General features: G+C 34.4%; 1 protein-coding gene across 3 annotated transcripts in view; it reads left to right on the top strand.

The window, feature by feature from the left end:
- The first annotated feature begins 1521 nt into the window (after positions 1-1521).
- Positions 1522-24932, top strand: part of LOC110458971 (protein c-ets-1-B-like) — an 83695-nt gene continuing 60284 nt past the window's right edge. For 2 of the 3 annotated variants that reach the window (XM_021510964.1, XM_021510962.1), the window contains exons 1-3: positions 1522-1799; positions 2017-2122; positions 8233-8386. In XM_021510964.1, coding sequence (XP_021366639.1) covers positions 2024-2122; positions 8233-8386 — 253 coding nt within the window. In that variant the 5' untranslated portion in view covers positions 1522-1799; positions 2017-2023. Of the gene's footprint in view, positions 1800-2016; positions 2123-7227; positions 7409-8232; positions 8387-24932 lie in introns of those variants that run through there. The other variant, XM_021510963.1, reaches the window with a different exon arrangement.

Raw genomic sequence — 24932 nt, 5'->3', positions numbered from 1 at the left:
CATTTTGACTGATAGAGGTCCCACACCAGACATCCAGCTGTCAAAATGTCCAAGTCTGGTACCGGGTCAGGGGTAGGGTACCAGGGGAAACTCGGGCTAGGGTACCGGTATATCTGACAGTAATGTAAATGTTAAGTATGAAATATGTGCGAGGAATCTAAGATGTGTCCTAAGACAAGTTTAGGGGAGTTTGGATTGTCCAATAGAAGAAGTTTTGGGGAACTGAGATCTGCCAAATACATAGGGAAATTTTTTGGGGAGTTGAGATTTTTCCAATAGGAGAAGTTTTGGAGGAGTTGAGATTTTTCCAATGAAGAAGTTTTGGGGGAGTTGAAATTTTTCCAATAGGACAATTTTTTGGGGAGTTGATATTTTTCCAATAGGAGAAGTTTTTAGGTGCCTGGAAATAAGTAAAATGTTCATGCACATAAAATCATTAAACATATAAAGTTTAACATGTATGCTTCTATATACGTCCCTTCTGGGTTCCATACAGATGGTTTAGCCGGAGACATATAAATCCATGTAGTATATACGTCTCTGGTTTAGTACTTACTATTAAACGTCTGATATCAGGTGTATCCAATTCTCTGATCAAAATGTTACTACGTAAAATGTCACAGAAATATTTATCAATGTTAAATAAATCATTCTGTTACTGAGAATAATATCAAATACAATGTATTATATTGTTAATACTACGTGTCATTTACACAGGGATCCGAGAAATTTACTCAATTTGAACTAAGATAATGTGTTATGGTAATAGTAGACGTTTAAGGCGGTTAAGGGGTCAAATCCACTTTCGGTAAATATGTAATGATATATTATCGCCAATGAGTTTGGGGGGGGGGGGGGGGGGCTTTATTTGCAAACATAGCATAACTGTTATGATATATTTGTCCCTTTGGTTATTTCTAAGTTACTAGAAATATAAATAATAAGTGTTATAATTCGAATTAGAGAAATGGATAATTGCAGAAAATTATGAATAAATGTCATTCTATTTTTATTTATTTGTTGGGGGATAATCTGTCTTTTTTTTTATAGAAAATCAATAGAAATTATATAGAGATATTTGTAGGATCCCTTCTTCCATCTCACTTTATTCTTAATTCGATTGGTTAAATAATTAGTTGAATCCTATAAGTGTACATGGTTTAACATTGTTTGTGTTTAATGAAAACTTATTTTGTAAATACACATAACCGTATGGCAATGTCAACAATGTTTAATGCAACATTATATTACATATATTGCGATGCAAGCGTTCATTTTTAACGGAAATTTATCGTACGGAACAGAGAAATCTTCGTCGGTTCACTATTAAAGCAAAAAAAAATAGATTCAAATGTTTACAGGAAAAAATGTTTTCAAAAATGAAAGCTAACACGTTTCACTTTTATCGCCGTCGTTTTTACCGACATAACGGTACCTAATCGTGTTGAAAGTAAATACACAACCCCAGCCAATCAGCGAAGCCAATACATCGTGGCCTCATTGAGCCAATATTTTCATGAATCGGCAGTGTGGTTAGTGAACGATCACCTGGCGCTAAGTAGGTCACGCTAAAATAATCGAATTTTCATCGACTTCTGCGTTGCAAAATTATCCTACAAGTAATTATAACCGGACAGTTAGTGTGGCTGACTCTATGACAAAGTTAGGCGGACCACAAGAGCTGTAGGCCGGGACAAAATCGACCTTAGCGCCTAGACGGGTCAATTTTCTTATTGCCATCGGCGTGGACGTCTAGAAAGTGCTTCACAGCTGTCCGACGGTAAACTGTCTAAAGAACGGTAAGATATCTCCTCTGAGTTTACTAGTAAAACCTAGGTGGTTTAAAAATATATTTGTTTAGTTTGCACGTGTGCTACACTGCTGTCCCGTGTTTTGGGTGTGTTGTTTTACCCGTGGCCTATTTACTGTCCGGGTAAACAAAGGCCTGTAATGTGAAAATATGGCGAAGATAATCTCTCTGATAAAATTCTAGACTGGTTTTTTCTTGATTTTTAGCTTGAACATGGATGCGGATATCTCTGATGTTGGAATAGAGTGTGTCGACTTTTTTGGACAAGACTCTCGGAAACCAAGATCAAACAAGCGCCGAATCCCGAAAATGGTGAGTAGATCTGTCCATTCATAAAAAATATATGGGGCCCAAAGAGGGGTATTTTAAACTGTTTCAATTTCATACAAAAAATACATTATCTACATGAAATATAAATCTATCTAAAATGCATCTAAGTCATCTTGAACTGTTAAATAGGTATACTTTCAAAGTATTGTATGTCAGCTAAGCTCCGGACCTCATTTTACTAAGATAATAATAGGTTATGACACATGAAGATGAAATATAAGTCTATGATCTTTATACATAAATACTTACTGATATTGAACAGTAATGGCCTTTATGGAATTATAAGAGTGTAACCAACCTGTGTTCCTACCAGCATGATCATTGACAAATGCTGTACTGTACGTATACATGTACAGAGACCTATAACGCCAGAGATTGGAAACTCATGAAGATCTCACAAACGCGCGCATGAGCCTATTGTATTAAGATCCGTCGCTAGACTTGGGCTGCGGTCACACATGTTATAGGCGGTATCACTAATTTAGATTAGTTATCTAAGTCTGTGGCGGTATCGACTTTCGTTTATAATTGTAAAAAGTATCATTGACAATTTTTACTTACCAATTGCAATAATTAACTAAATGATAATAGAAGTCCATCTAAATACTGAAATGGATATATATAAAGCAATTCATGGATAAAAAAAAGCACTTTGACCTGCCTCCCTTAGTTCAGCTCACGTAAGATCTCACCACAGGTAAGTCACATTCACACCTGTGATGACTTTACCCCAGAAGTTCGTTACAAGTGTCCCATTATAAGCTTTGAATTACACAACTAACAAATAGGTGTAAAGTGAATAACATGCTCATTTCTATGCTCTTAAAAAAGATTTTATTATGAAATCATTTTCTTTTCTTGAATTTTTTGTTGTCGATAAATCAATCAATATTAAAAATATTTAATGAAGTTGATATATAAAAAGAACAATAATAAAATATTATAGAATACAAATCACCGAACCGATTTAAAATTGACCGTGTAATGGCTGCCAGAGATGGCTTCTCATAATAGATTCTGAAATCATGGTGTATTCTCATATTAATTAACAAGTTTTGTAAGTGTTCATGATGCTGAAATTTAGAACAACAATATAAATAATATTAATGATCAAATTATGTTCACAAAGGCCTTCTAGGTAAAATCAAAATTTAACATACAAATTCACAACGATGAGTGATGGCCGCTGTAATTTGCTCTTCGGAAATCCTCTAAGATATCATAGGCCGTAGCAATGAAATTGATGTCATCCAAATAGACCACAGTAAAGAGGGTACGCCTCGGGGAGAGAAAGAGGCAGTTTCTCTCTAGTTTATACATCTCTGACATGTATGAGATTAAAATTTCATTTCATATTAAATAATTATCTAAATATAAGTATAATGTAATATAACAGCGTTGTCAGTGCAATTGGTGTCCCTAGAGAGATCAGAGTCACTTAAATGTTACGTAAGGTGGGGGTATAATGTTAGGTTATCACACTTGTCTTTTACTAAGACCTCCAGGGTTTGATTCACTAATTGGATGAGAAAATGTATCAAATCATCTGCTCATCTTTAAATGTGTGAGGTTTATTTTTGGATACTCAAGTTTCCTTCCATGTTCAGATTTGGTGCATAATATGATGTAGACCCAAAAGCATGCTTAATAGTTTTATATTTGTAATTGTCCTAGAAAATGAAATATAAATTAAAGACCTAAACTCAAAATTTATCGCCTGATAAGAAAAGGGGATATCTTTTTTTCAATTTTGTCAACTTGTTCCTAAAAAAAATTCATATGATCTAGTTGTCATATTATCAAGACAGTTATTTTACGATGAGTTTTGCTTTTTCTAAAGTGATGAATTTAGAGCTCAGACAATGAGATTTAACATTATTTAAGGCCAGCAAATCTATTTCTGAATGTCTAGGGATACTGCTGATGTTGAATTATGTGTTATCAGTATTAATACAGACTATACAGGTTTACATAGCCTCAGGTGTGGTAAAATGTATCGATTGATGTAGATGTTTTGAATTATTAAGGCTGTAACTCAGATACAAGTAACAGAAAAAAATGTTAACATGTTAGTGTTGATGGAGAAAAATCTGGAATGAGCTTGTTAATGTATTAGCTGAAATGGCTAAGGTGGTGGTGATAAACAATTTCATGTTTCGGTGGTAGACTTTAGCAAGTCTGTTAGATAAACTACAGTACTGACTATAGATTATAATCATTGGATCTAAAAGAGGTAAAAGGTTTTAAACTTATGGTCAGTAACCTGTCAAAGTTACCTCAAATATTTTATTAATTTGAAAGGAGCAGATGGTTTGAAACTTAGGGTTAGTAACTAGTCTAATTGCTTAAACAAGTTGTTAAAAACCTTTAATTGGTTTTCAAAAACCGAGTTCATGATGGAAATTAAAGTTGATTAAGATTAGCAATGGATCTTCATTCGGAATGAGGTCTTAATAAATAAATGTCTGTATTTCAAGTTTCATATTTAAAAACTATGATTTAGAAGGAGGGTGGGTCCTCTTGATGTTAACTCCTTCTCCCCTTAATTTTCATAATGAACTATTCCAACCTTGGAATTGGGAGAATTCAAATGTGTCTTCAGGGGTGAATGAGTTAACTCTGCTTCAATAGTCTTTTTACCAAAAATAAGGTCTTTGGGAAATAATGCTGAATTTATCGCAAGATTGCCCCAAAGCCCCGCTATATAAACGAAACCAAACAGGTGTAGCACCAAATTCTTATTTGAGTTTTACTTACAAAAAGTATATATATATATCCTTCAAATGAGTTAAGTAAAAATATTAAGTGTCGAATACTGATAAATTGGCGATAACTGTAATCATGTAATGTGGATAAATTATTTTTAAAATGGACTACAGATGTTTGGATAATTTTACTAGCTAAACATATTGAAATTGATATTGGATGAAGCTGATATACAGATATATTGTAAAAATGATCCGGAGCGTTATCTCCGATTAATGACTGGCCTTCCACTGTCTGCAGATGTCATCATATGAAAGGGAGCTAAACCCAAGATTGTTTTGGTTAAAATAGGATTGGTTTACCAGCTAATAAAAAAGTCTTGTACAGAGATTTTGTTTTCATTCAACTTTAACTCTTGAGAGCAAGTTCTTCCTAAAACTTAAAACTGTACTGTGAAATAAACTAGGGCTCAATTCTACATAAAGCCTGATTGGTAAACACAATGTTGTACTTTCTTTTTAAAACACTAGGGTTTTGGAATGACAATGTAGGTTTGTTTTGCATGAATATGATCTTTTTGAAGATGACAACAGACAAATATTCATCAATCATTTGGATCTTCTGATGGTTTCTGAGGGTGAATGCTAGCAAAAATCCAAACTTTGCTGATATTTTTGTCTTTTAAAATTGAAAAAATAGAATGCAACTTAGCTCCTACTGTTTCTCAATATTTGGGATGCATTTTTTGTAATCAAAACTATAAACATCAGTGAGATGAAGATGATGATAGCCACGTCTAAGATTTGAATTTATAGCTTACAATATGAAGGAATCACAGATATCTGCGTTTTGCCTTCAAAGCGAACTAACGAAATGTGTCTGTTTAACACTTGGACAGTATTTTATGGTTACGATCCAGGGCTTCAAAAGATGTGTTTTCGTGGACTCCAGGAAAATAATTTCACTGTTTATGTTTTCAAAGGCGGGGAAATCTGTTCCAAGTCGACACCGGAAAATAATTTCAATCGTTATAACATTCAAAGGCTGTACTGTTGGTTTCAGACGACTGTTGGAAAATTGATTAAGTAATTTGCTCTTTGTTGTTTTAATTCCCTTCCACTAGTTATGCAGTGTTTTGCTTTCACATACATTTTATTGATAGAGAACAATGCTTGTATTGACTAACACATAAACTTATCATTTAAGGCAGCCGTGTTGCATCCAAACACTCCAAGCATTGTTAGCATACAATACTTTTGCTTTAAAAAATATCTGGTATTTTTTTATAATTTGGAATAATTTTGTAGCAAAATTGCTGATAGTTGTGCCGGAATGTGTATATCTGGATGTGAAATATGAACCTATTTTGGTTGAAAATCAAGATATAGTGAGATTTTATTGATTTACCATGCTTGAGGAATAAGATGATGAAGTGTTTTTCTTTAGCCTTTGGAAAAGCTTGTATCAATTATCTATGTTATTGCGTTAGTGACTGCAGGGTTTACCGGCAAACAATGGACAACATTTCTGTTTTACGGTTAACCGTGTGAAAAAGTCGAAACACTTGGAATTAATTAGAGAGTCAGATTAATTACTGTGGGAGTAAATGTCGGCTTAGTCAAAGTTACCACAGAAAATAGACATTTTTCCGTATGTTAGTAATTATTAGTTTATCAAAATAATTCTAATTCATGAAATCAGACAGTGTGTTAATTTGATGTTATTAATTAGCATGGGAAAGAAATGTGTGCAAAAGTGTACGGTAGAAACAGGTTAGGTTACTGTAGAAACGGCATAGTAACAGTCGAGAGCAGGTCCTCCAGTTTGCAAGGACATGTTGCTTTCATGTAAAGATTCAACTAGGAATCAAAATGGAAAATGAACTTGGATAAGGTCTTCTCTTTTAATAACAGTAACAGTCCCTTTGAGATAAGGGTCTGTGTTGTATCAAGTATCATGAGTTTATTATGTCATATTCAGGGAAACATTTACACGTTGGTTATTTCTGGTAATTATAGACTGTAGTCAAGGTAAAAATGACATCATAATTACGTGAGCAGTGAACTGTCTGTACATTAAACAGAAATACGGCCGATCTTTCACCGTAGTCACGGTAAAAATTATGCTACGATTATCACTGCCTGGGGAAAGACACGTGTCATAACAACCTGAATAAAAGTTAAACAAAACAGTTTAAAAGTTCAAGAGTTTTGCAAACACGTTGGCAGGCTATAGGTATAGGAGATAAACTGTCGTCGGACAGGTAAAACAGCCTGATTGATAGCGTTATGGTAACAAACCGTTGGTGAGGTCTATTTTTGGAATCCCCAGGTAACAGTATTAATGGTATAATCTAATACCCATGACTCATGTGTACCTGTAGCTGTGTATTTCATTGATACCTGGGCAAAAATTATGCCGTTCCGGATTTTGAAAATTGAGCAATATATTTTCTTTTGGGTTATTGTTTAGTGTCTTCCTAGTGCATGTGTTGACGGTAGAACGTTCGAATGTTATCTTTACAAGTTTGTGGTTTAAAATAGAGCCATGAGGCAGCTAAAGGTAAGAGTTCTGAAACTATGTTTGAAAAACATTTGTGAAGTATAAAGAAAAAATACTTGCTTTAGTTTTCTGTAGTCTATTTAACCTCTAGTTAAATTTGTTTAAAAACGTAGAAATTATTTAAAAATATTTGTGAACTTTCAAAATTGAATTTGCTTCTGTTTTCTCTCTTATACCACACTGCTTTAGGCCCGTTTAATCTCCGATTTGTCTTTATTCATTAATTATCTATGAACTTTGTGCTTAATCTTCCTCTGAGTTATAAGCTACAGCAGAACTGAATGGATCCCAGATGAAACGACTACACTATGTCCTATTTATTGTCACCTTTTTCCTGTTCCGTCTTTGCGTATTGCAGAGTTATCTTCTCTTGTGAGCAGGAATTGATTGTTACGTCATTTGTTTGTGAGAGTTACGTCATCAATTTTTGAGAAAACAACGTAATTTTCTCACACAAACCAATGACGTAACAAGCAATACATGTTCACAAGAGAAGATAACTCTGCAATACGCAAATACTTTTGAAGGTAAATGTAATCCCCATTTGCAATTTTCGGTGTTTATCTTTCTGTAAATCATTTCTAAAAATGAAATAAAAATAAGCAACAACATTTTGTGAATGTCAGCATGCAAGACCAGGATTCTAGCCCTTGACCCCAAATTGTTACACCTTCACTCCAAACGATGGAGTTCCATGGTCAACAGAAGGGTCCTGGATCTATTTTGCTACAGTTGCATAGTAAATGAATCTAAGGGGAGGTAACTGTATATATATAAAGATTTTTTTTAGTAAAGTTATGTTCAAATTCCCTTTTATTTTACAGTTGACCTTTGACCCCCAGCTCACTAGGGAGATGGAGCAAGCCCCTTGCCTATTTTCCCGCCAAGATAGCCTTGATGACCACAGAGTGCCCTCCCTTGGAAATATCCAGAAAGTACCGTCCATCTCCGAGTCGGAGTTGTCTGATGAAGGCTCAGGTGAGTTTTTAAATTATATTTATCACCCTTCTGATGTGTTTATCGGATATTTTACACCTGAACATTTTCAAGGACTTTTGTTTTTATTGGGAAACTTCCTTTTTCCAAGGTAACAGAGTGAGACTCCTGCTTAAAATCTTCAAATGATGACGTCGTTTTCCAATTTTCAGCATTCGTAAACAATGGTTTAGAGAGTACAGATGATTTAAATTCACTGCAGCTGCATGATGATTTTCTACAGTCCTTGGTAAATGATAAAACAGGGTAGATGTCAGCTTTACTTTCCGAAATTACTAAATGTCAAAGGTTGAAAGAAATCTCTTCACTACATATGATGCATACAGAGCAATTTATTACCATGATATAAACTGTAATGTGATATTAACTGTAACATGATATAAACTGTAATGTGATATTAACTGTAACATGATATAAACTATAATGTGATATTTACTATAACATGATATAAACTGTAATGTGATATTAACTGTAACATGATATAAACTGTAATGTGATATTAACTGTAACATGATATAAACTGTAATGTGATATTCAGTGAAATCTCTCCTGCAATATTCTGAGCTCTGTGTATTGGTGTAGGTATTATAAATTGGTAATATTTGACTACCATAGGTAGAAAATTAGTAATCGTACCTGGAGGACAAGTGTATAATATTTCTGCAAATGATGTCATCTAGGTCAGTCTGTGACCAATGGTCAGTACTGGCTGGTGTATATTATAAACCACAGCCGTCTGGTCAGTTGATGTCCATCCATCAATCACACTTGGTCAGATATGCGGAACTTACATCTGCTGATGATTGAGCAGATGGATCGCTCACCTGTCTTAGGTTCGTTAGTAACTTACCTGATCATACTGTACCTGTCTGAGACTCGTTAGTACCTTAACGTTTACCTGTGTAAAAATATGAGATATTTTGAGAAATTGAAATAAATGATAAGTACATTCCCAATACGTATATACCAACTCCTTGTGTATGGTAATGTCTATACAAATCCATGTAATACATTGTATTTGTTAGAGTTTTCTTTCATCAAAGTATAATTTGAATGTAAACTGACATACAAGTGCATAATGTCATTAGATTGACTTTAGTCTGGAGAAAAATATTGTCCGATACTTCCACAATTTGATGACTACGGGTATGGAACCTGGCTGTATGTGTGTAAGGTGTGGGTAGTGACGATTCAGTCACGAGACCAAAGCTATATCATGAGACCAAAGCTAATATCACGAGACCAAAGCTATATCACGAGACCAAAGCTAATATCACGAGACCAAAGCTAATATCACGAGACCAAAGCTATATCACGAGACCAAAGCTATATCACGAGACCAAAGCTANAGAAATCTCTTCACTACATATGATGCATACAGAGCAATTTATTACCATGATATAAACTGTAATGTGATATTAACTGTAACATGATATAAACTATAATGTGATATTTACTATAACATGATATAAACTGTAATGTGATATTAACTGTAACATGATATAAACTGTAATGTGATATTCAGTGAAATCTCTCCTGCAATATTCTGAGCTCTGTGTATTGGTGTAGGTATTATAAATTGGTAATATTTGACTACCATAGGTAGAAAATTAGTAATCGTACCTGGAGGACAAGTGTATAATATTTCTGCAAATGATGTCATCTAGGTCAGTCTGTGACCAATGGTCAGTACTGGCTGGTGTATATTATAAACCACAGCCGTCTGGTCAGTTGATGTCCATCCATCAATCACACTTGGTCAGATATGCGGAACTTACATCTGTTGATGATTGAGTAGATGGATTGCTCACCTGTCTTAGGTTCGTTAGTAACTTACCTGATCATACTGTACCTGTCTGAGACTCGCTAGTACCTTAACGTTTACCTGTGTAAAAAAATTGAACGAGATATTTTGAGAAATTGAAATAAATGATAAGTACATTCCCAATAGGTATATACGAACTCCTTGTGTATGGTAATGTCTATACAAATCCATGTAATACATTGTATTTGTTAGAGTTCTCTTTCATCAAAGTATAATTTGAATGTAAACTGATATTCAAGTACATAATGTCATTAGATTGAATTTAGTCTGGAGAAAAAAATTGTCTGAAACTTCCACAATTTGATGACTACGGGTATTGAACCTGGCTGTATGTTTGTAAGGTTGGGGTAGTAACGATTCAGTCAAACCAAAGTTAATATCACGAAACCAAAGCTAATATCACGAGACCAAAGCTAATATCACGAGACCAATTTTAGCTTGGTGCTATTTGTCTTGTATAAACTTAATGGTGTGTTTGAGAGAAAAAGTTGTTACACACAAAAAGTGTCTCGGAAACACCCATTGTCTAGTCGTACAAAAACGATGGCTGTTATCTGCGACATGGTATTGACGTTTATCTTGTCAATACCTGGTTTGATGGATGCTGAGTGGGAAGGGTGATCCAGCGAGACAATGCCCACATCTGTACGAGATAGAACAAATGTTTTTGTGTAAGTCATTACCATTCATAGCTATTATTTATGTAGGAATTCTGTAAATTTGGACTCCAGAAAGGCGTCATTATTTAGCTGTCAAATCTGTCACGAAACATAATATTGGTTTCTAAATTAGCTTTAATACTAGTGAAATTCTTCTAGAATGGTTTTGGTTTTTCGCAGGATGGATATATGAATCAGTTAATTAATCAAGAAGAGTTTTACATTAATTTACTTAAGAATCTCACAATGAGCAGATTATGTTAAGTTGTATCTGGGGCCTAAATTGGGTTTATATTATATATATAAGCAGTATACATTTTTCAGATGTGTCAAAACGGCCTTTTAAATGGTACACAACTGTTTATATATTCATTGATGAAATAAACAGAAGCAGCGATGCACAAATTTGACATCCACAGTATCAGTGCTGACATTTATAATCGTGTGCTACTTCTGTTAATGGGGGCAGATAGTGTTATTGAGTACACAAATATCACAAAAGGTTCACTAGGCCATAGGCCAGACATGGGGGAATTCGCTGCCAGGTTTTTGAAACTGACAAATCAAAATGAGGTACCAGAAGGAAAATTATTCTTTAATTGGTTCTTTTGGTAGATTCCATGAATAAGATGGAATATTATGTTTTTACTGGAATTGACAAAAAAATCATAAAATTTGAAAACTGACAATTGTCCAAGAAAACTGACAATTGTCTAATCAAAGGGAGTTTGAAGAAATAAGCTTTGTTATCATTATAGTGAGTAGAAAAAGTATGACAAATTAGAGGTTATTTTAGGGGCAAATTGATACATTCAGTATACAATCTATAGAGAAATCCTGATTTTGATTTAAATGTGTGAAATTTATTACAATATCAAAAGTTTATGACATTGACATAAACAAACAAACTACAAATTGAATTACTGACAATATGTACCTTTCTAAAAAAGATCTATATAAAAAAAACATTTTTAGGTAGACTCAATTTTATATAACAAGATATATCACAAGCTTTATGCAGACAAAATTCAGTATGAAAAGGTAAAATGAAACTATGAGGAAACATCAATATATTAAAAAAAAATAGAGTTATGTCCCTTTTATGATCAATTAAGCTAACTTACATGTCGTTATTTTTGTGTATAGAATGGTGATAATTGTGATAATTGTGATAATATACCCAGAGTATAGGATGAACCTACGTTATTAAATCTTTTTTCTAATATTTCAATTTCCCACAAGTAATTAATACTGTCCTCTGATGATTCGTCAATCAAGGACTGCTGTATAACAGAAACAGAAAAATAGGAAACCTAATGAAAAAGGGATTGTCCAATCCTTGCGGACATGCAAATGTTTATGCAGGCCTTATTTCATCAACGAACAACTCTTATCAAAGCGGTTCAACCGATAGGATCACGATAAAGGAATACGGCCATACTGTATGGGGTTATACTTGCAGCATCTAGCCCCCCCAATGATCATGCAATGTTGTACGGCTTGAATTATACCTCTTCAATTTTTTGACAAACTATGAGAAAAAAATTCTATTCATACTTACTGCTATAATAAAGGTATTGAGTCTTTAGTGTTTGGGGCTAAAGACTTCATGGAAGAGGGAGGAGTGTAGTGGAACTGGACCGGTGGACACGCCAGTGGCCAGGTAGCTTAGTTAGTTATAGATTCAACTTAAGTTAGGCTGTCCCAGGTTGTAATCCCAGACTCATTTCCTATTATGTCAGGGAATATAGGAGCATCAGCAAGACTTTATCCCTTTAGATGCTGTAATGAATAAACAGTTAAAAAAAAAACCCAAAAAACAACTTGTGTGCCTCAGGTGACTAGTGTTGCCCTTCAGGTCCCTCAAATGAGTGGATGGTTTTATGAATGAAATTTATGCGGTCATCTGAGAGAAAAGAAAGTTTTTTGTTTGTTTGAGGAAAAGGTTATGGTAATTTTCCTGGTATATGGCAGTATACTCAGTCTTGTTCTGTGTCAATCTGTTCTCTCAGATGGCAGAGAAATTACATTTGAAATTGATCGGGGTAATGGTACACTTCAAAGAATTATTAGTTCAGTAAATTTTATCCGGTTGAATGCTGAAACAAATTTAAAGTAGCGGGAAAGTGATAACCGGAGTACAGTGTTTTGTTCCTTTTCATATTTCTAGTGCAAATTACAGCATGATTTAAGATAGGGCACTCTGGTGACTTTTTATATACGGAAAATTACACAATGATTCTAGATAGTAAACTGAAAGTACATTTATAACCGACCAAATTGTATTACATATATTTGAAAAGAACATTTTTGTCCATTAATTTGAATAAAGAGTGAGAATAGATGGCTGCGATAATCAGGTGAAATGCTCCATTGATATTTTCTGATCATTTGATGTCGGGTGAAGTTACATTTATTCCTGACACACAGACAGATAAATCATATAATTTACGGTAAAATTACACTGGATTAAACTGGTAATGAAATTTTATTTCATAGTTCAAATTTTAAAGTTGACGGAGTTCAATTTCATTACATCTTCATGCTTTTTTCTAACCATGTAATGCAGTTTCGTTTTCATCGTGACTTCACGATGATCAATGCTATCTTACTGTAGATATTTGACAACAAAAAAGATAAGATTTTCATTTTTTGTGCAGATTTATAAAGGATGCTATAGAATTATTTCTGTCCTAAAGTGTATTCAGTTGAAATTTTATTGCAGCTCGTAATGACAAATGTTCTGTCGGAGCCAGTTCAGTGTTAATGTGTCGCCACAGTACTTACACACAGTCTGACCTCAACCTATCTCTATCAATAATTATGTGTAGATCTTATATTAAGAAATTAAATGATATCCCAGTAAATTCCACAGACATGATCATGGAATCCTATTTATTAGAATCTGATTGAATAAAGCTTCCACATTGTGTTGAGGAAATTTATGTTCAAACTTGGCGTCTAAAGTATTAAATAAGATCATTCACTCTATCATTTAGAGCAAAGCCGTTGTGTTGTCCTGAACGCTTTTAACTGAGATGTATTCAGATTGAACTGAGGTGTTAAATAATAAACATTCCTGTTAGCATTTTTTTTCAAAGGTTTTAATTTTAAAGAAAATTAAAAAAATACAGAAGATTGCAATTAAGAACTCTCGAATACTTAAAATGCTTTTAAAATGTTTCTCAACTTTATGAACATTTATAGAAGAATAAGTATGAAAGTTTGGCTTGAATTGCAAATGAAATGTGAGAACATTTTTGGCAAATTCAAACAACTAAAATGTTTTGATAACTGAAAGATGAATTGAACTTTTACTATATTAGAAATATTGTTTGTTTTGTAGCGAGACTGTACTACTGGACACTATTTCTATCTTCATAATATGAAGTTTGTTACAATTCAAAAATGTTGTAAAAAGGTTAGACATTTGTTGTATGAGATCCCTATGCTTTGTGTTACTGCCCCTGAGAGAACTCTTCTGTCAAATTGTCACATGGTGTATGACATTTCGGTGAATATAATGTCCGTCTGTGCTAGCTTCCAAATTTAATGATCCTTTTGATATTATCTTTGTAAACAACAGAATGCTTGATTCCTTTGTGGTTTTAAGATGTAAACAGCAGAATGCTTGATTCCTTTGTGGTTTTAAGATGTAAACAGCAGAATGCTTGATTCCTTTGTGGTTTTAAGATGTAAACAGCAGAATGCTTGATTCCTTTGTGGTTTTAAGATGTAAACAGCAGAATGCTTGATTCCTTTGTGGTTTTAAGATGTAAACAACAGAATGCTTGATTCCTTTGTGGTTTTAAGATATCAGCTTCATTGTCAAATGTCTTTTTTGAGCTGACAACATTGAATCAAACCGTTTTGACTGAAGCCTACACACAATTTGACACAGATGAATCTTGAAGAGACTATTGTTTACTTTAACCTTAATTATTTCAATATCACTGATTTAAAGCAAACATGTTTCAAAATAATATTGGTTTTGTTAGAAAAAGATATCAAGGAAAACGACATAGAAAACCCACAAGAACTATGGTCATGTAATTAGCCTCTGGAAAACAGAAGAAGTTGTGAAGTAAATTCATCGGCTAATATTAAACACATTTTACGTGAGTCTATAGGTCTCATATTCCTACTTGTTATTATATTGGAAAATGTCGATTTTTTAGCCAGGTACGATATTTGTTTATGAGGCTACTATCTCGCTGGTATCGGGAACATGTCACGTGTAGTTATGTATTCCATCAAAAAGATAAAGCGACAAGTTTCTTAGATTTAAATCACTATCTATGTTGATCTGTTAAAATACCTTTTTAAAGGCGTCAGTTTTAAACCAAGTCTTTAGGTAGTAAACTACCGGTGATGCTGAACAAACAAATCTTGACACACCTATCTGTAATTTCAACATACATTTAAATCATTCCAATTAATTTAAATAATGGATACCTGATATTTTTGTTGGATAAATGAAAATAAATAAATAAAATGATGTTAACAATTGATATCCTCGCGAAAAAGAATTGGTTTGAAATGTGACATAAAACCTTCGAGACTTCGAGAACTCTACGTCATTTTTTCAGTGAACAGCTGAGTAATCAGAATTTGCCTCCAGTAATGGATGTTGTACTGTTATTTTATGTAAATTTCCAGGCTTTCTATTCATGAATGCTATACCATGGGCCTCGCCAAATTCTGATGAATGAAATGCTGCATCTGCTAGCCAAAAGGGGCCATCTCCAAACCCTTTTTTGAGAGTATTTGATGGTCTAGGCTCCATCTTTGCTATTGAAATGTTTAAGTTAGGAATTAGTATCTTACACGACCTTTCTACAATCCATACTTACTATAACCCAAAGCAAATGTTTGGAAACAAAATAACTTTGCTTTTTAAAGTTAATTTTTTTTTTTTTATTTATAAGGTAGGCCGGATGTTAAAAAACAGTTTGCCATTTTCAGAAAATCTGTTAGTCTAATTTTTTTTTTCAAATTTCTTATTTCAATATGATGGGAAAAAAAATGAATAAACTTACGGAACTAATTGCTTCTGAAAGAGATTTTGAGGTTTTCTTGTTTTTTTTAAAGTTAAGAATATGAATGCGTTATATATATATTGTCTATTTCGTACTAGCTGGAGATGTTTAGCACAATCTCAAAGAATGGATAATAGACTTTACAAATGAATCATATGATTAATCTGTGATGTCAGCCTAATAAAATGGTTTTCTGTTGGGTCTTTAAAATCTTGAAAAAAGCAAAGATACCCAAATTTATGTATAATCATATCTATCTAAATATGTTAGAATTGACAACCAATGAAAAGATTATGTAAATTTGAGAGTAGTTTTTGTCCAATGGAAATTCTACATGCTTTGTGAGACCACTTACAATAACTTCCACGAATCTCAATGGTTACAAATTATTTACATAATCTCTGCTCTGTTTGATCCATTACGTAATGATTTAATCATCGTAAAATGATATTGAAGCGTTCAAGTTTCGGAGCCTTTTATCCGAGTGCCCCGCCTATTTTCTCTTCGATAATAACTATTGTCAAATAAACCCATTGAAGTCTTACAAATTTCAGGATTTGTTCGAAGTTACCTGATACTCTGATAATCAGACTAATTTAAACCACAAGAATAAAATGAATGACCTACATTTCGGCGTTTAACAGCCATTATTCAAGCCAGTGAATGGCTGATGCGTGATCTGGGAGTTCATTGAAAAATATCAGTAGAAACTGACGCGTGCTTTGTGAGGGGGGAAGTGACACGGGGGGAACAGATCCTGTTATAATCATGTTACATTTATTCAAACACAAATAATGTCAATGATTAGCATTATCTACGTTAGTGTTGGAGGTGCTGCGTTTTGTGCGGTACATGCTGACCTTCGACCTGCCAATGCTTGAGATAGTATGATACCTTGATAATGTAAACAACAGATTTTTGAATGGTCTAATAAAAGTCACCTCTGTTGATTTTAAATCTTGTGGATTTGAATAGTTATAAATAGGTCTGTGGTTTAAAGTGTTGCTAGCTCACAGGGCCAATTATGGCAGGGCCTCGTCAGCTCATATATCTGTGAAGAAAATCTTTTATAAAAATCTTTTCATAAGTTCCTAATTTCAGAAATAAATCTGCATTTATAAAATTTTAATTAATTTATCTAAAGTCAAGAAGTTGTAAAATTATGTCTATTCATTTGGAAGGTGTTATGTGGAATATTGGAGAAGATATATTTAAAAAACTAACCAGACTTGACACAACCGAAGGGACTTATCATTATGTAAGTTAGCTGTGTCCCTTGGCTTATTGTTGACACTTCTCTTCAGTCTTAATCCTGTTTTCTCTCCAAACTGACCAGTCCATAGATCAGCTCCTTGAGCTGGAACAGACAAAAGTGACCAGTACTTGACCACTGCTAAAAAGCACCTGATGCTTATTCCTCTACATCAAAGACCCGAGTGTAAAGCTACCAGACTTTGTAATGCGTATATGGAGTCTGGTTTTCTGTTCTCAGCACCAGACAAGCATGTTTGTAGAGGCTTACTGGGTCAACAGGCCAACTCCATAGCACTAAATTTATAACTATACACTCTGCATTGCATCACCCTACATAATATAAGTACATTAGGGGTTGAGATGCTCAAGTGGAAGGTCACATTAGGGGCCACGAAAAGGCCCCTTAGGATTTTGACAAAGTTGTGTCATGACCTTACAAACCATGTGCCCTTGTCCCTAACATAATAACTCCTAAATATTAAGTACCAAAAATCCTGGACCATCCTCAAAGTCTACCTCTCAGTTTACCCCCAGGATATTGGACAAAAAATGTATACGTCTTTCAACCATATTTAATATGCGGTTATTTAAATATTTAATTCCCTATTTAAAGATTTATACAGGAAAGTTTCTTTTCAATTCGTTCTTTTTCTGCCCCAATATTTAATGTTATATAGCATTACTGGGCACTATATAGCAGCCCATCCTTCATACTAATTTCAAAGCAAAGTTCAACTCACAAGCATATATTAATGTGTATGTAATTAATCTTTGGACATTCTTTGTCAGCATTTGATTAGTATTATGGATTAATTTTGTTTTATAGCAAACTCTTTGGATTTTAGAAAGTCAGTTTGCTAATTGAGACAATTCCTTGCCAGTTTGGCAAAATATCACATTGTTACATTGATTCAGTATTCACAATAAACACATTTGAAGTAGGTTTACACACAATACATCTCTGGCACACACGCAGGCATACACACATAGGGAGATATTAGCCAGGTGGCATAGAACTAGTAGTTAGCACCTGATAAGGCAGCGCCTGCAAATTCCTCAAATTGTATATCCTAATTGTATTAATTGTATATCTATGTACTGTAAAGCGCTTTAGAGTGGCTTATGTTAGCTAGATAGGGCGCTATATCAAATGTTGTATATTATTATTATTGTTTTGGTAAATGTGTGTATAATTATATGGTAAACAAAAAAATCATTAAATGGTTACCCGTTTCATATTTTTTTTTAAATGTGTTTAATGTGTAATGGTTTAAAGCATCTGATTGATTTGCATTGTGTAGCAAAGGGCATGGTTGTCATATTAACTGTAATTTATTATCGCAAATATAATCCTACGATTCTGTATGAAGCGTATCCGTGTTCTCAACATCCTGTATGTGAGAAGTCTGCCGAAATGTATATGTTTACAAACAGTTGCTGGTAATTTATATCGCATTGTGTTGAGACTCGTATCAACAAAGACCACACTTCCTCAATTTGCTGAGAGAGACACTCCAATCGCCTTTACCTGAATCAATTGGCTTCACAAATCAACAAAAAAACTCTGTTGTGCTTATGAAGCCTTTCCAAGCTCACGAGACAAGCTTTCAAGAATCAGCTGGTGCCAGAATTCAACAACTTGGTTGGAACGGACGGTGTCAAAATTCAACAAGTCTGATTGAATATCTGGTGCGAAAATTTCAACAAGTTGGTTTGAAGCATTACTCCTGCCCGAGTGGTCACTTCGATCTGAGAAATTGTCACATGACTGGTCATATGATCTGGTGTGCTGGTCATGTGATATTCTGCCAGACTAACCTTGTAGGAACTTGCGAGTAAAGAACAAATGAGATAAAGAGAATTGGACACCATTTAGCATTGATCTGCTCAGTTCAGCCGAGTTTGTAGGTGATAGTGTAGAGACAGGACACAGAAATCGATACACGTTCTCTGTATTAATTGTTGGTGTTTTTGATGGCGACATGATTTACTGTTATTGTGTAAAATACAGGCCCAGGGAAAAATGTCTTAATACCTGCTTCGTTCTGGTATATGTCGATAAATCAATGGAAATCTGATAATAGTTGGAAATATTGTTGAACACAGTATGTTTTTGGTCAATACAATTAACTTTTGGTAGTTACATTTCGCACAAATTGCAAAATTAGAAGTTGAAGTAAAATGAGTTACGGTTTAGATAAATGAAGATATTTTAGGTCATTGAATTGGTTTGAATAACTGATGAATATACTCAGCTTTAGATCATCGAAGTTGATGATGTGAAACCTATTCAATATTTGTCTATGATCATTAAATCCAATCAAACACTGCTTTGAGACTGTTTTCAGTTGCTTCCATTAGACTATTACAGAGGTTTCAGGCCATTAGTTGGTGTTCTAGGTCAGTTAAAATCGAGGGAATTTGTGTCATTCTTACACAATGACAGCTACCATTGAAATAGACATATCAGGGAAGGCAGACAATAGAAACGTCGGTGATCTGTGGACTAGCTGTCAATATCTGTGTGTAACTATATGTCCGGGTTAGACAATCGGGCCACTAATTATTGATATGGTAATGTAATAGGATGGGCGCCATCATTATATTGTTAATTTTATCTACAGGAGTTATGTATACATATCTATGTGGCTGTATCAGAGGATAGCCAGAAGTTTAGTAGAGCAACACGCTAGCACCATCATGCTGTTGACTCATTCCCCCCTGAAATTTCATAATGAACTATTCCCAACCATTGAATTGGGAGGGTTCAAATGTGTCTTCAGGGGTGAATGAGTTTAAGTCTGATATAGTGATTCAGTCTTTAACACATGCTTTTGTGAAAATCTCTTTAAAATGTTTTGATCTTTTTTGTCATCGGATGATTGTTTTGAATTCACAAATAGAAAACTGCAGCTATTTTCAGTCTTTATGAAAAGTTCTTGTTAAATGTTGTGTTTTTATAAGCTAGCTGTCACTAAGGCAAACAAGCCCATGTGTTTAAGCTATTGATTGGTGAAGCTATCTTTGCACGTGTTGTGACTTTACATTATGGAATTGTTTTGTCTATTCCTTATGTCTGCACTAAATTATACCTATAAACTTGAAGCACTGAACATAATACTTATAAGCTGGTATTACAATATGTATAGATAGATAAAATAAAGATGCTTGACCCCTTCAAGACTTGTCTGTCCCTTTTTGGTTTGTTATGCATATGGCAGAGAATCAAATATGCTAGCCTTAACTCATTCACCCCTAAAGACACATTTGAACTCTTCCGATTCAAAGGTTGGAATAGTTCATTATGAACTTTCAGGGGTGAATGAGTTAAAGATCTTACTAAAGTAGTAAAGAGGATATAAAGGTGACTGATAACCATATATTCATACTTTCTTGGCCTTATCTTACAGTACATGTAACACACACATGCAGTATGCAAATTCTTAGATAATAAAAGAGCTCAGGCATTTGTTGTTGTTCAGTATTGGTGTAAGACTAATCTCCCTTAGAGCCTACCATACTTACAAACCAACAAAGTGTGGGACAGTAAATCAAACAATTGTTATTTCTTGGCCTTTTTTTGCTCAAAATTGTCACAAATCAGAGAATTAAATGTTTTTGGCCCTACTCATTGATACTTCCACTATAAGCCTATCTGTTACCGCTCATAACAGCTAACGAGCAGGTTGTCTGCGCCTTACTTAATGAGCTGTGACAGTGACACAATAAATTGAATTACAAAATTCTCATTTTCGTGCATTTTTTTTTCTTGTTTTTTGTTTAGTGAGAAGAATTGATGTATTTTTCCTTTACTTTGTGTAGTATTGGCCGTGTACTGTGAATGAAAATCCCCATATTAGTTTGGCTTTCCAGGTTTCCAGTTTCTTTTCTTTTGTCCATTAACAGAATGGTAACAGTTCTCTATAGCATTGTCTACAGCTGTAAAAGGTACATTTTTTTTGTGTTTTGCTGAATAAATTTATTAAACAAAAGCAGCCATATCTGGACAAATCTCCCATTGTTCTTGGGTTTCAGGTCTTTGTAAATACACGCGAGATGATACTGCTTGTGCAGAGATAAGAACAAATAAAACGTAGGTAAGCTTATAACTGATAAAGCCATATACAGGTGTTGAATGGCTACAGGTGAGTCGTTAGTGCTTTTACCAGTCTCCGGGGCTTCTTTATCACAAGGTGGGATGAGAATGTTGTAAACTTTTTCCAAATAAACACTTAAATATTTAAATCAACAAATGGGAAAGCGAGTTGGGGGTCAAAGCCCAACTAATACTTGGTTGAAATAAAATGTACATATTTTATGAAAATAAATGGACAGTGAGTTGTTAACTTACCTATTGTCACCAGATGATTAATATCAAATCCTGTTTATGCTTATTTGTTGTTGTTGATTATGATGATGATAATGATGTAGAGATGTAAATTGCTATGAAGTGTCCGGAAAAGGTATATATGTATAGCCTGACCCCCACCCTCACTCTGCCCAGACCCAAACCCTTGCACTGCCCTGACTGAACCCCACCCTCACTCTGCCCTACCCCCACCCTCACTCTGCCCTGACCCCCAGCCCGTATTCCTGACCCCCAGCCTGTATCCCTGACCCCGACCCTCTCGCACTGCCCTGACCCCCAGCCTGTATCCCCGAACTGTTGAAGATTTTCAACTTTTGTTGGAAACAGGTACACCTATATGTTTGAAATGTCCTGTATCTGTGCCCAGAGTGTCACTCCACTCATATAATCTCCTCAATAATTGAACTAACAAAAACGCAGTACACTAATCAGACATATTGTTTAAACAAAGATAAAAATGTCAACCAAAACATGTATCAATTATTTCAAGTCAGATTTAACTGAAAATTACAGTTCTAATTCCCCCCATTAAGTAAGTTATTGAAGCGAGACAGATAACAACCAGTTGATGCTATAAATCACCCACTAATACATTCAGGGGCAAATTATTTACTAATTAAAAAAGTACTGCGATGGGAAGTTTAGTATCAATAATTCTGAAATGGTCAAACCTAAAAACTGAAGCAATTATTTGTTACCATCGGTCAGTCAACGACGAACACATCGGGTCGAAATTGGAGTCAAACAATTGATCGATGGATGATAGGAAAATTAATTATACCTGACTCTGTTAAATGTTACAGATAGACATCACTGTTCAAAAAGAGGCTGAAAAGACCAGCTGATGTGACTGGTCACTCAGTAGCGCACTAAGGGTAAAATTTTAAATTATAGGAAAAAAAACAGGGACTTAAAATTATACCTCCACTAATTATCCCATAGTAACTAATACTTTCTTGATATTAAGTTTCTTTTCAGTAATTTGAAAACAATACCAAAACTATTTCTGGATAATTGTACCGTTTCTGGGGGTGTCATTGACTCCTGGCTAATTACCTACAGTAGTTAAGAAAATTAGGTGCCGAAATTTATAGCAACCACTTAAAGACGTGAGTCATGGGGGACCATTTATTTTCTCAAAGGACGATCATTAAGGCTATACAAGTTAAAAACCCAATCATGTTCCCAGTAAATGGGCAACAAAAAAATTGTTATGTCGCCCGTGGAAAGGTTGAAAATACTTCTATAGAATTGTGCAGTGTTAAAATGATTTTAAAAGAACAGTGTTAATAGCTACGGAGCATTACTAAAGCCTCACCGAACCGGTTCTGTCTCGATATACAGTTATCTGTATAAAGGAGGCAGTTCGTCTGAATGTTGAGATGAAAAAGAAAGCAGCAGGTTCATGATTTATCAGAATAAATAAGAAGTTTCTGTTCTATATAGAAGTCTGTAGGGAACATTGGACCCAGCAGGTTTCCAGTCTGAATGATCTTGTTCATGTAGTAGATGTATATTGTTTTACTAAGACATTGTGTCTTTGAAGCTGTGTCTGATGGGTAGCTATGTTTTATTGATGCAATGAATTAGCCTTATGTCCATTGATTTTCATATGTAAGTACTCCCCAGATGTATCTTTGTACTAGACATTGTGATAAATACTTAAACTGGTAGAGTCAGCTAGGTTCAAACTCATACCGAACTGTGACTTTTTATGACGGGTCCCAAGTTCAGTTAATGCCATAAAAGACTGCTTTGAAATCACGAAAAAGTGCATATCAGATTAAGTTTTAAATTATTGTTTTTAGTATTTTATTTTGGATGTTAAATATTTGGTAAGTTTATTTATAAATGATGCAACACAGGTATAATTTTATTATGGAAAACAGTGTATTTATGTTAATGTAGAAATGGTTACCATATATTAAAGAAAAATTTGATGAATAGTTGATTCTGGAAAAATGAAATTATTTTCTTTTGTATAAAGAGATATATAATTTAAACTATTTGGCCTATCCCCATCCTTCCCATGATCCCCCATTCCCATGCGAAATCTGTCTTTCGTTGAGTCACGATATCTGTGAAATGTTAACTTTTAACTCAACCACACGAATCACATCTCTCACAGTGACCTCTGAGGTAAGGAAGGATAACTCTCGACCAGAGTTGGGTAACCAGAGTCACAGCAGGGCTGTGTTTTTAAGCCATGTTTATGTGAACTTTTTACACCTTTTCATAACTTTGATGAGGTTGTGTAGAAGATATAATGACTGCCCTCAGCTATGGCTGTATCGCCTCCCCCATTAACGACAATGCCGCAAAATATTTATGGAAGTCCAGAAAATGTCAAATTCTCATAGGTGTCGGTTCAGTGTGTAAACCTGAATTTAGGGTTGAGAACTGTGAGCGGTGAGGTACAATTTGTTCTGCAGCACATTTTAAAAGGGTCATAAAGGATGGCAGACACTTGCTCGTTGAAGTAATTGAACTTCAGAAAAAGACATTAAGCAAACTTAGTCGATTATGAAGTCGAGGACGGCATACCATGACCATGTATATCTAGGCTTTATCAATTATTTAACATTTTCTTCGGGTCTCTTTCATACGGTATGAAACATGTACTGAAGAATAGCGTAGCATGCTCTATAACACAGTCAGATAATTCGTTGAAAAATGCGAAAAAATGTATGTTTGAAATAGTGGTACTGAAGAAAACACAGCTTGCTCTATATCATAGTCAGATAATTCTTTGCAAAATGTGCAAATTATTCATGAAAAGACAATAACTAGAACTTATTGCACAATATATATGTCTTTCAATTCATCGCCAAACCCCTTTGTAATGACAAATAGTCCCGTGACAAATGGCGGCAGTATAACAAGGTTTAACTGTACATGGACATGTATTGAGAAAAGTGCTAATAGACCTATATAATGTCACCTGTACTCTATCGTAGTCGGATAAAACAACCTGTACTTTGTGGTTAGTATTGTACAGTACATGGTGATCTAGTTATTTGTATGCTGGCTTCTACAGTATCACACAGTCGTACAAACACCTATTTTATATCAGAACAAGCCCTTATGACAGAGCGAAGGGAATTTCAAATGATTTTTACGCACTGTTGATTGTCCTGAAGGGTGTACTATCTCTGTTATATAAAATTGAACAAGATTTGAAAATAATTAAACTAAGTACACAGCTTTCAAATTAACTACAAGTGATGTCGTTAAGTCATTAAAAAAGAAACTGTTTAATTGTTCTGTAGCTCATCGTGAAATTTTATGAGATTTGTAATTATTTGGTATAGCCAGCCCACTGTCAGATTTCAGATCAACTTGATGGCATTTTGTAGAGTGATTCTGTCGAACAATGAACTCT

The sequence above is a fragment of the Mizuhopecten yessoensis genome, unplaced genomic scaffold (assembly GCF_002113885.1).
Source record: "Mizuhopecten yessoensis strain PY_sf001 unplaced genomic scaffold, ASM211388v2 scaffold9887, whole genome shotgun sequence".
Taxonomy (NCBI): Eukaryota; Metazoa; Mollusca; class Bivalvia; order Pectinida; family Pectinidae; genus Mizuhopecten; species Mizuhopecten yessoensis.
The sequence above is the reverse complement of the archived record's forward strand: the minus strand, read 5'-3'. Positions and strand labels throughout refer to the sequence as shown.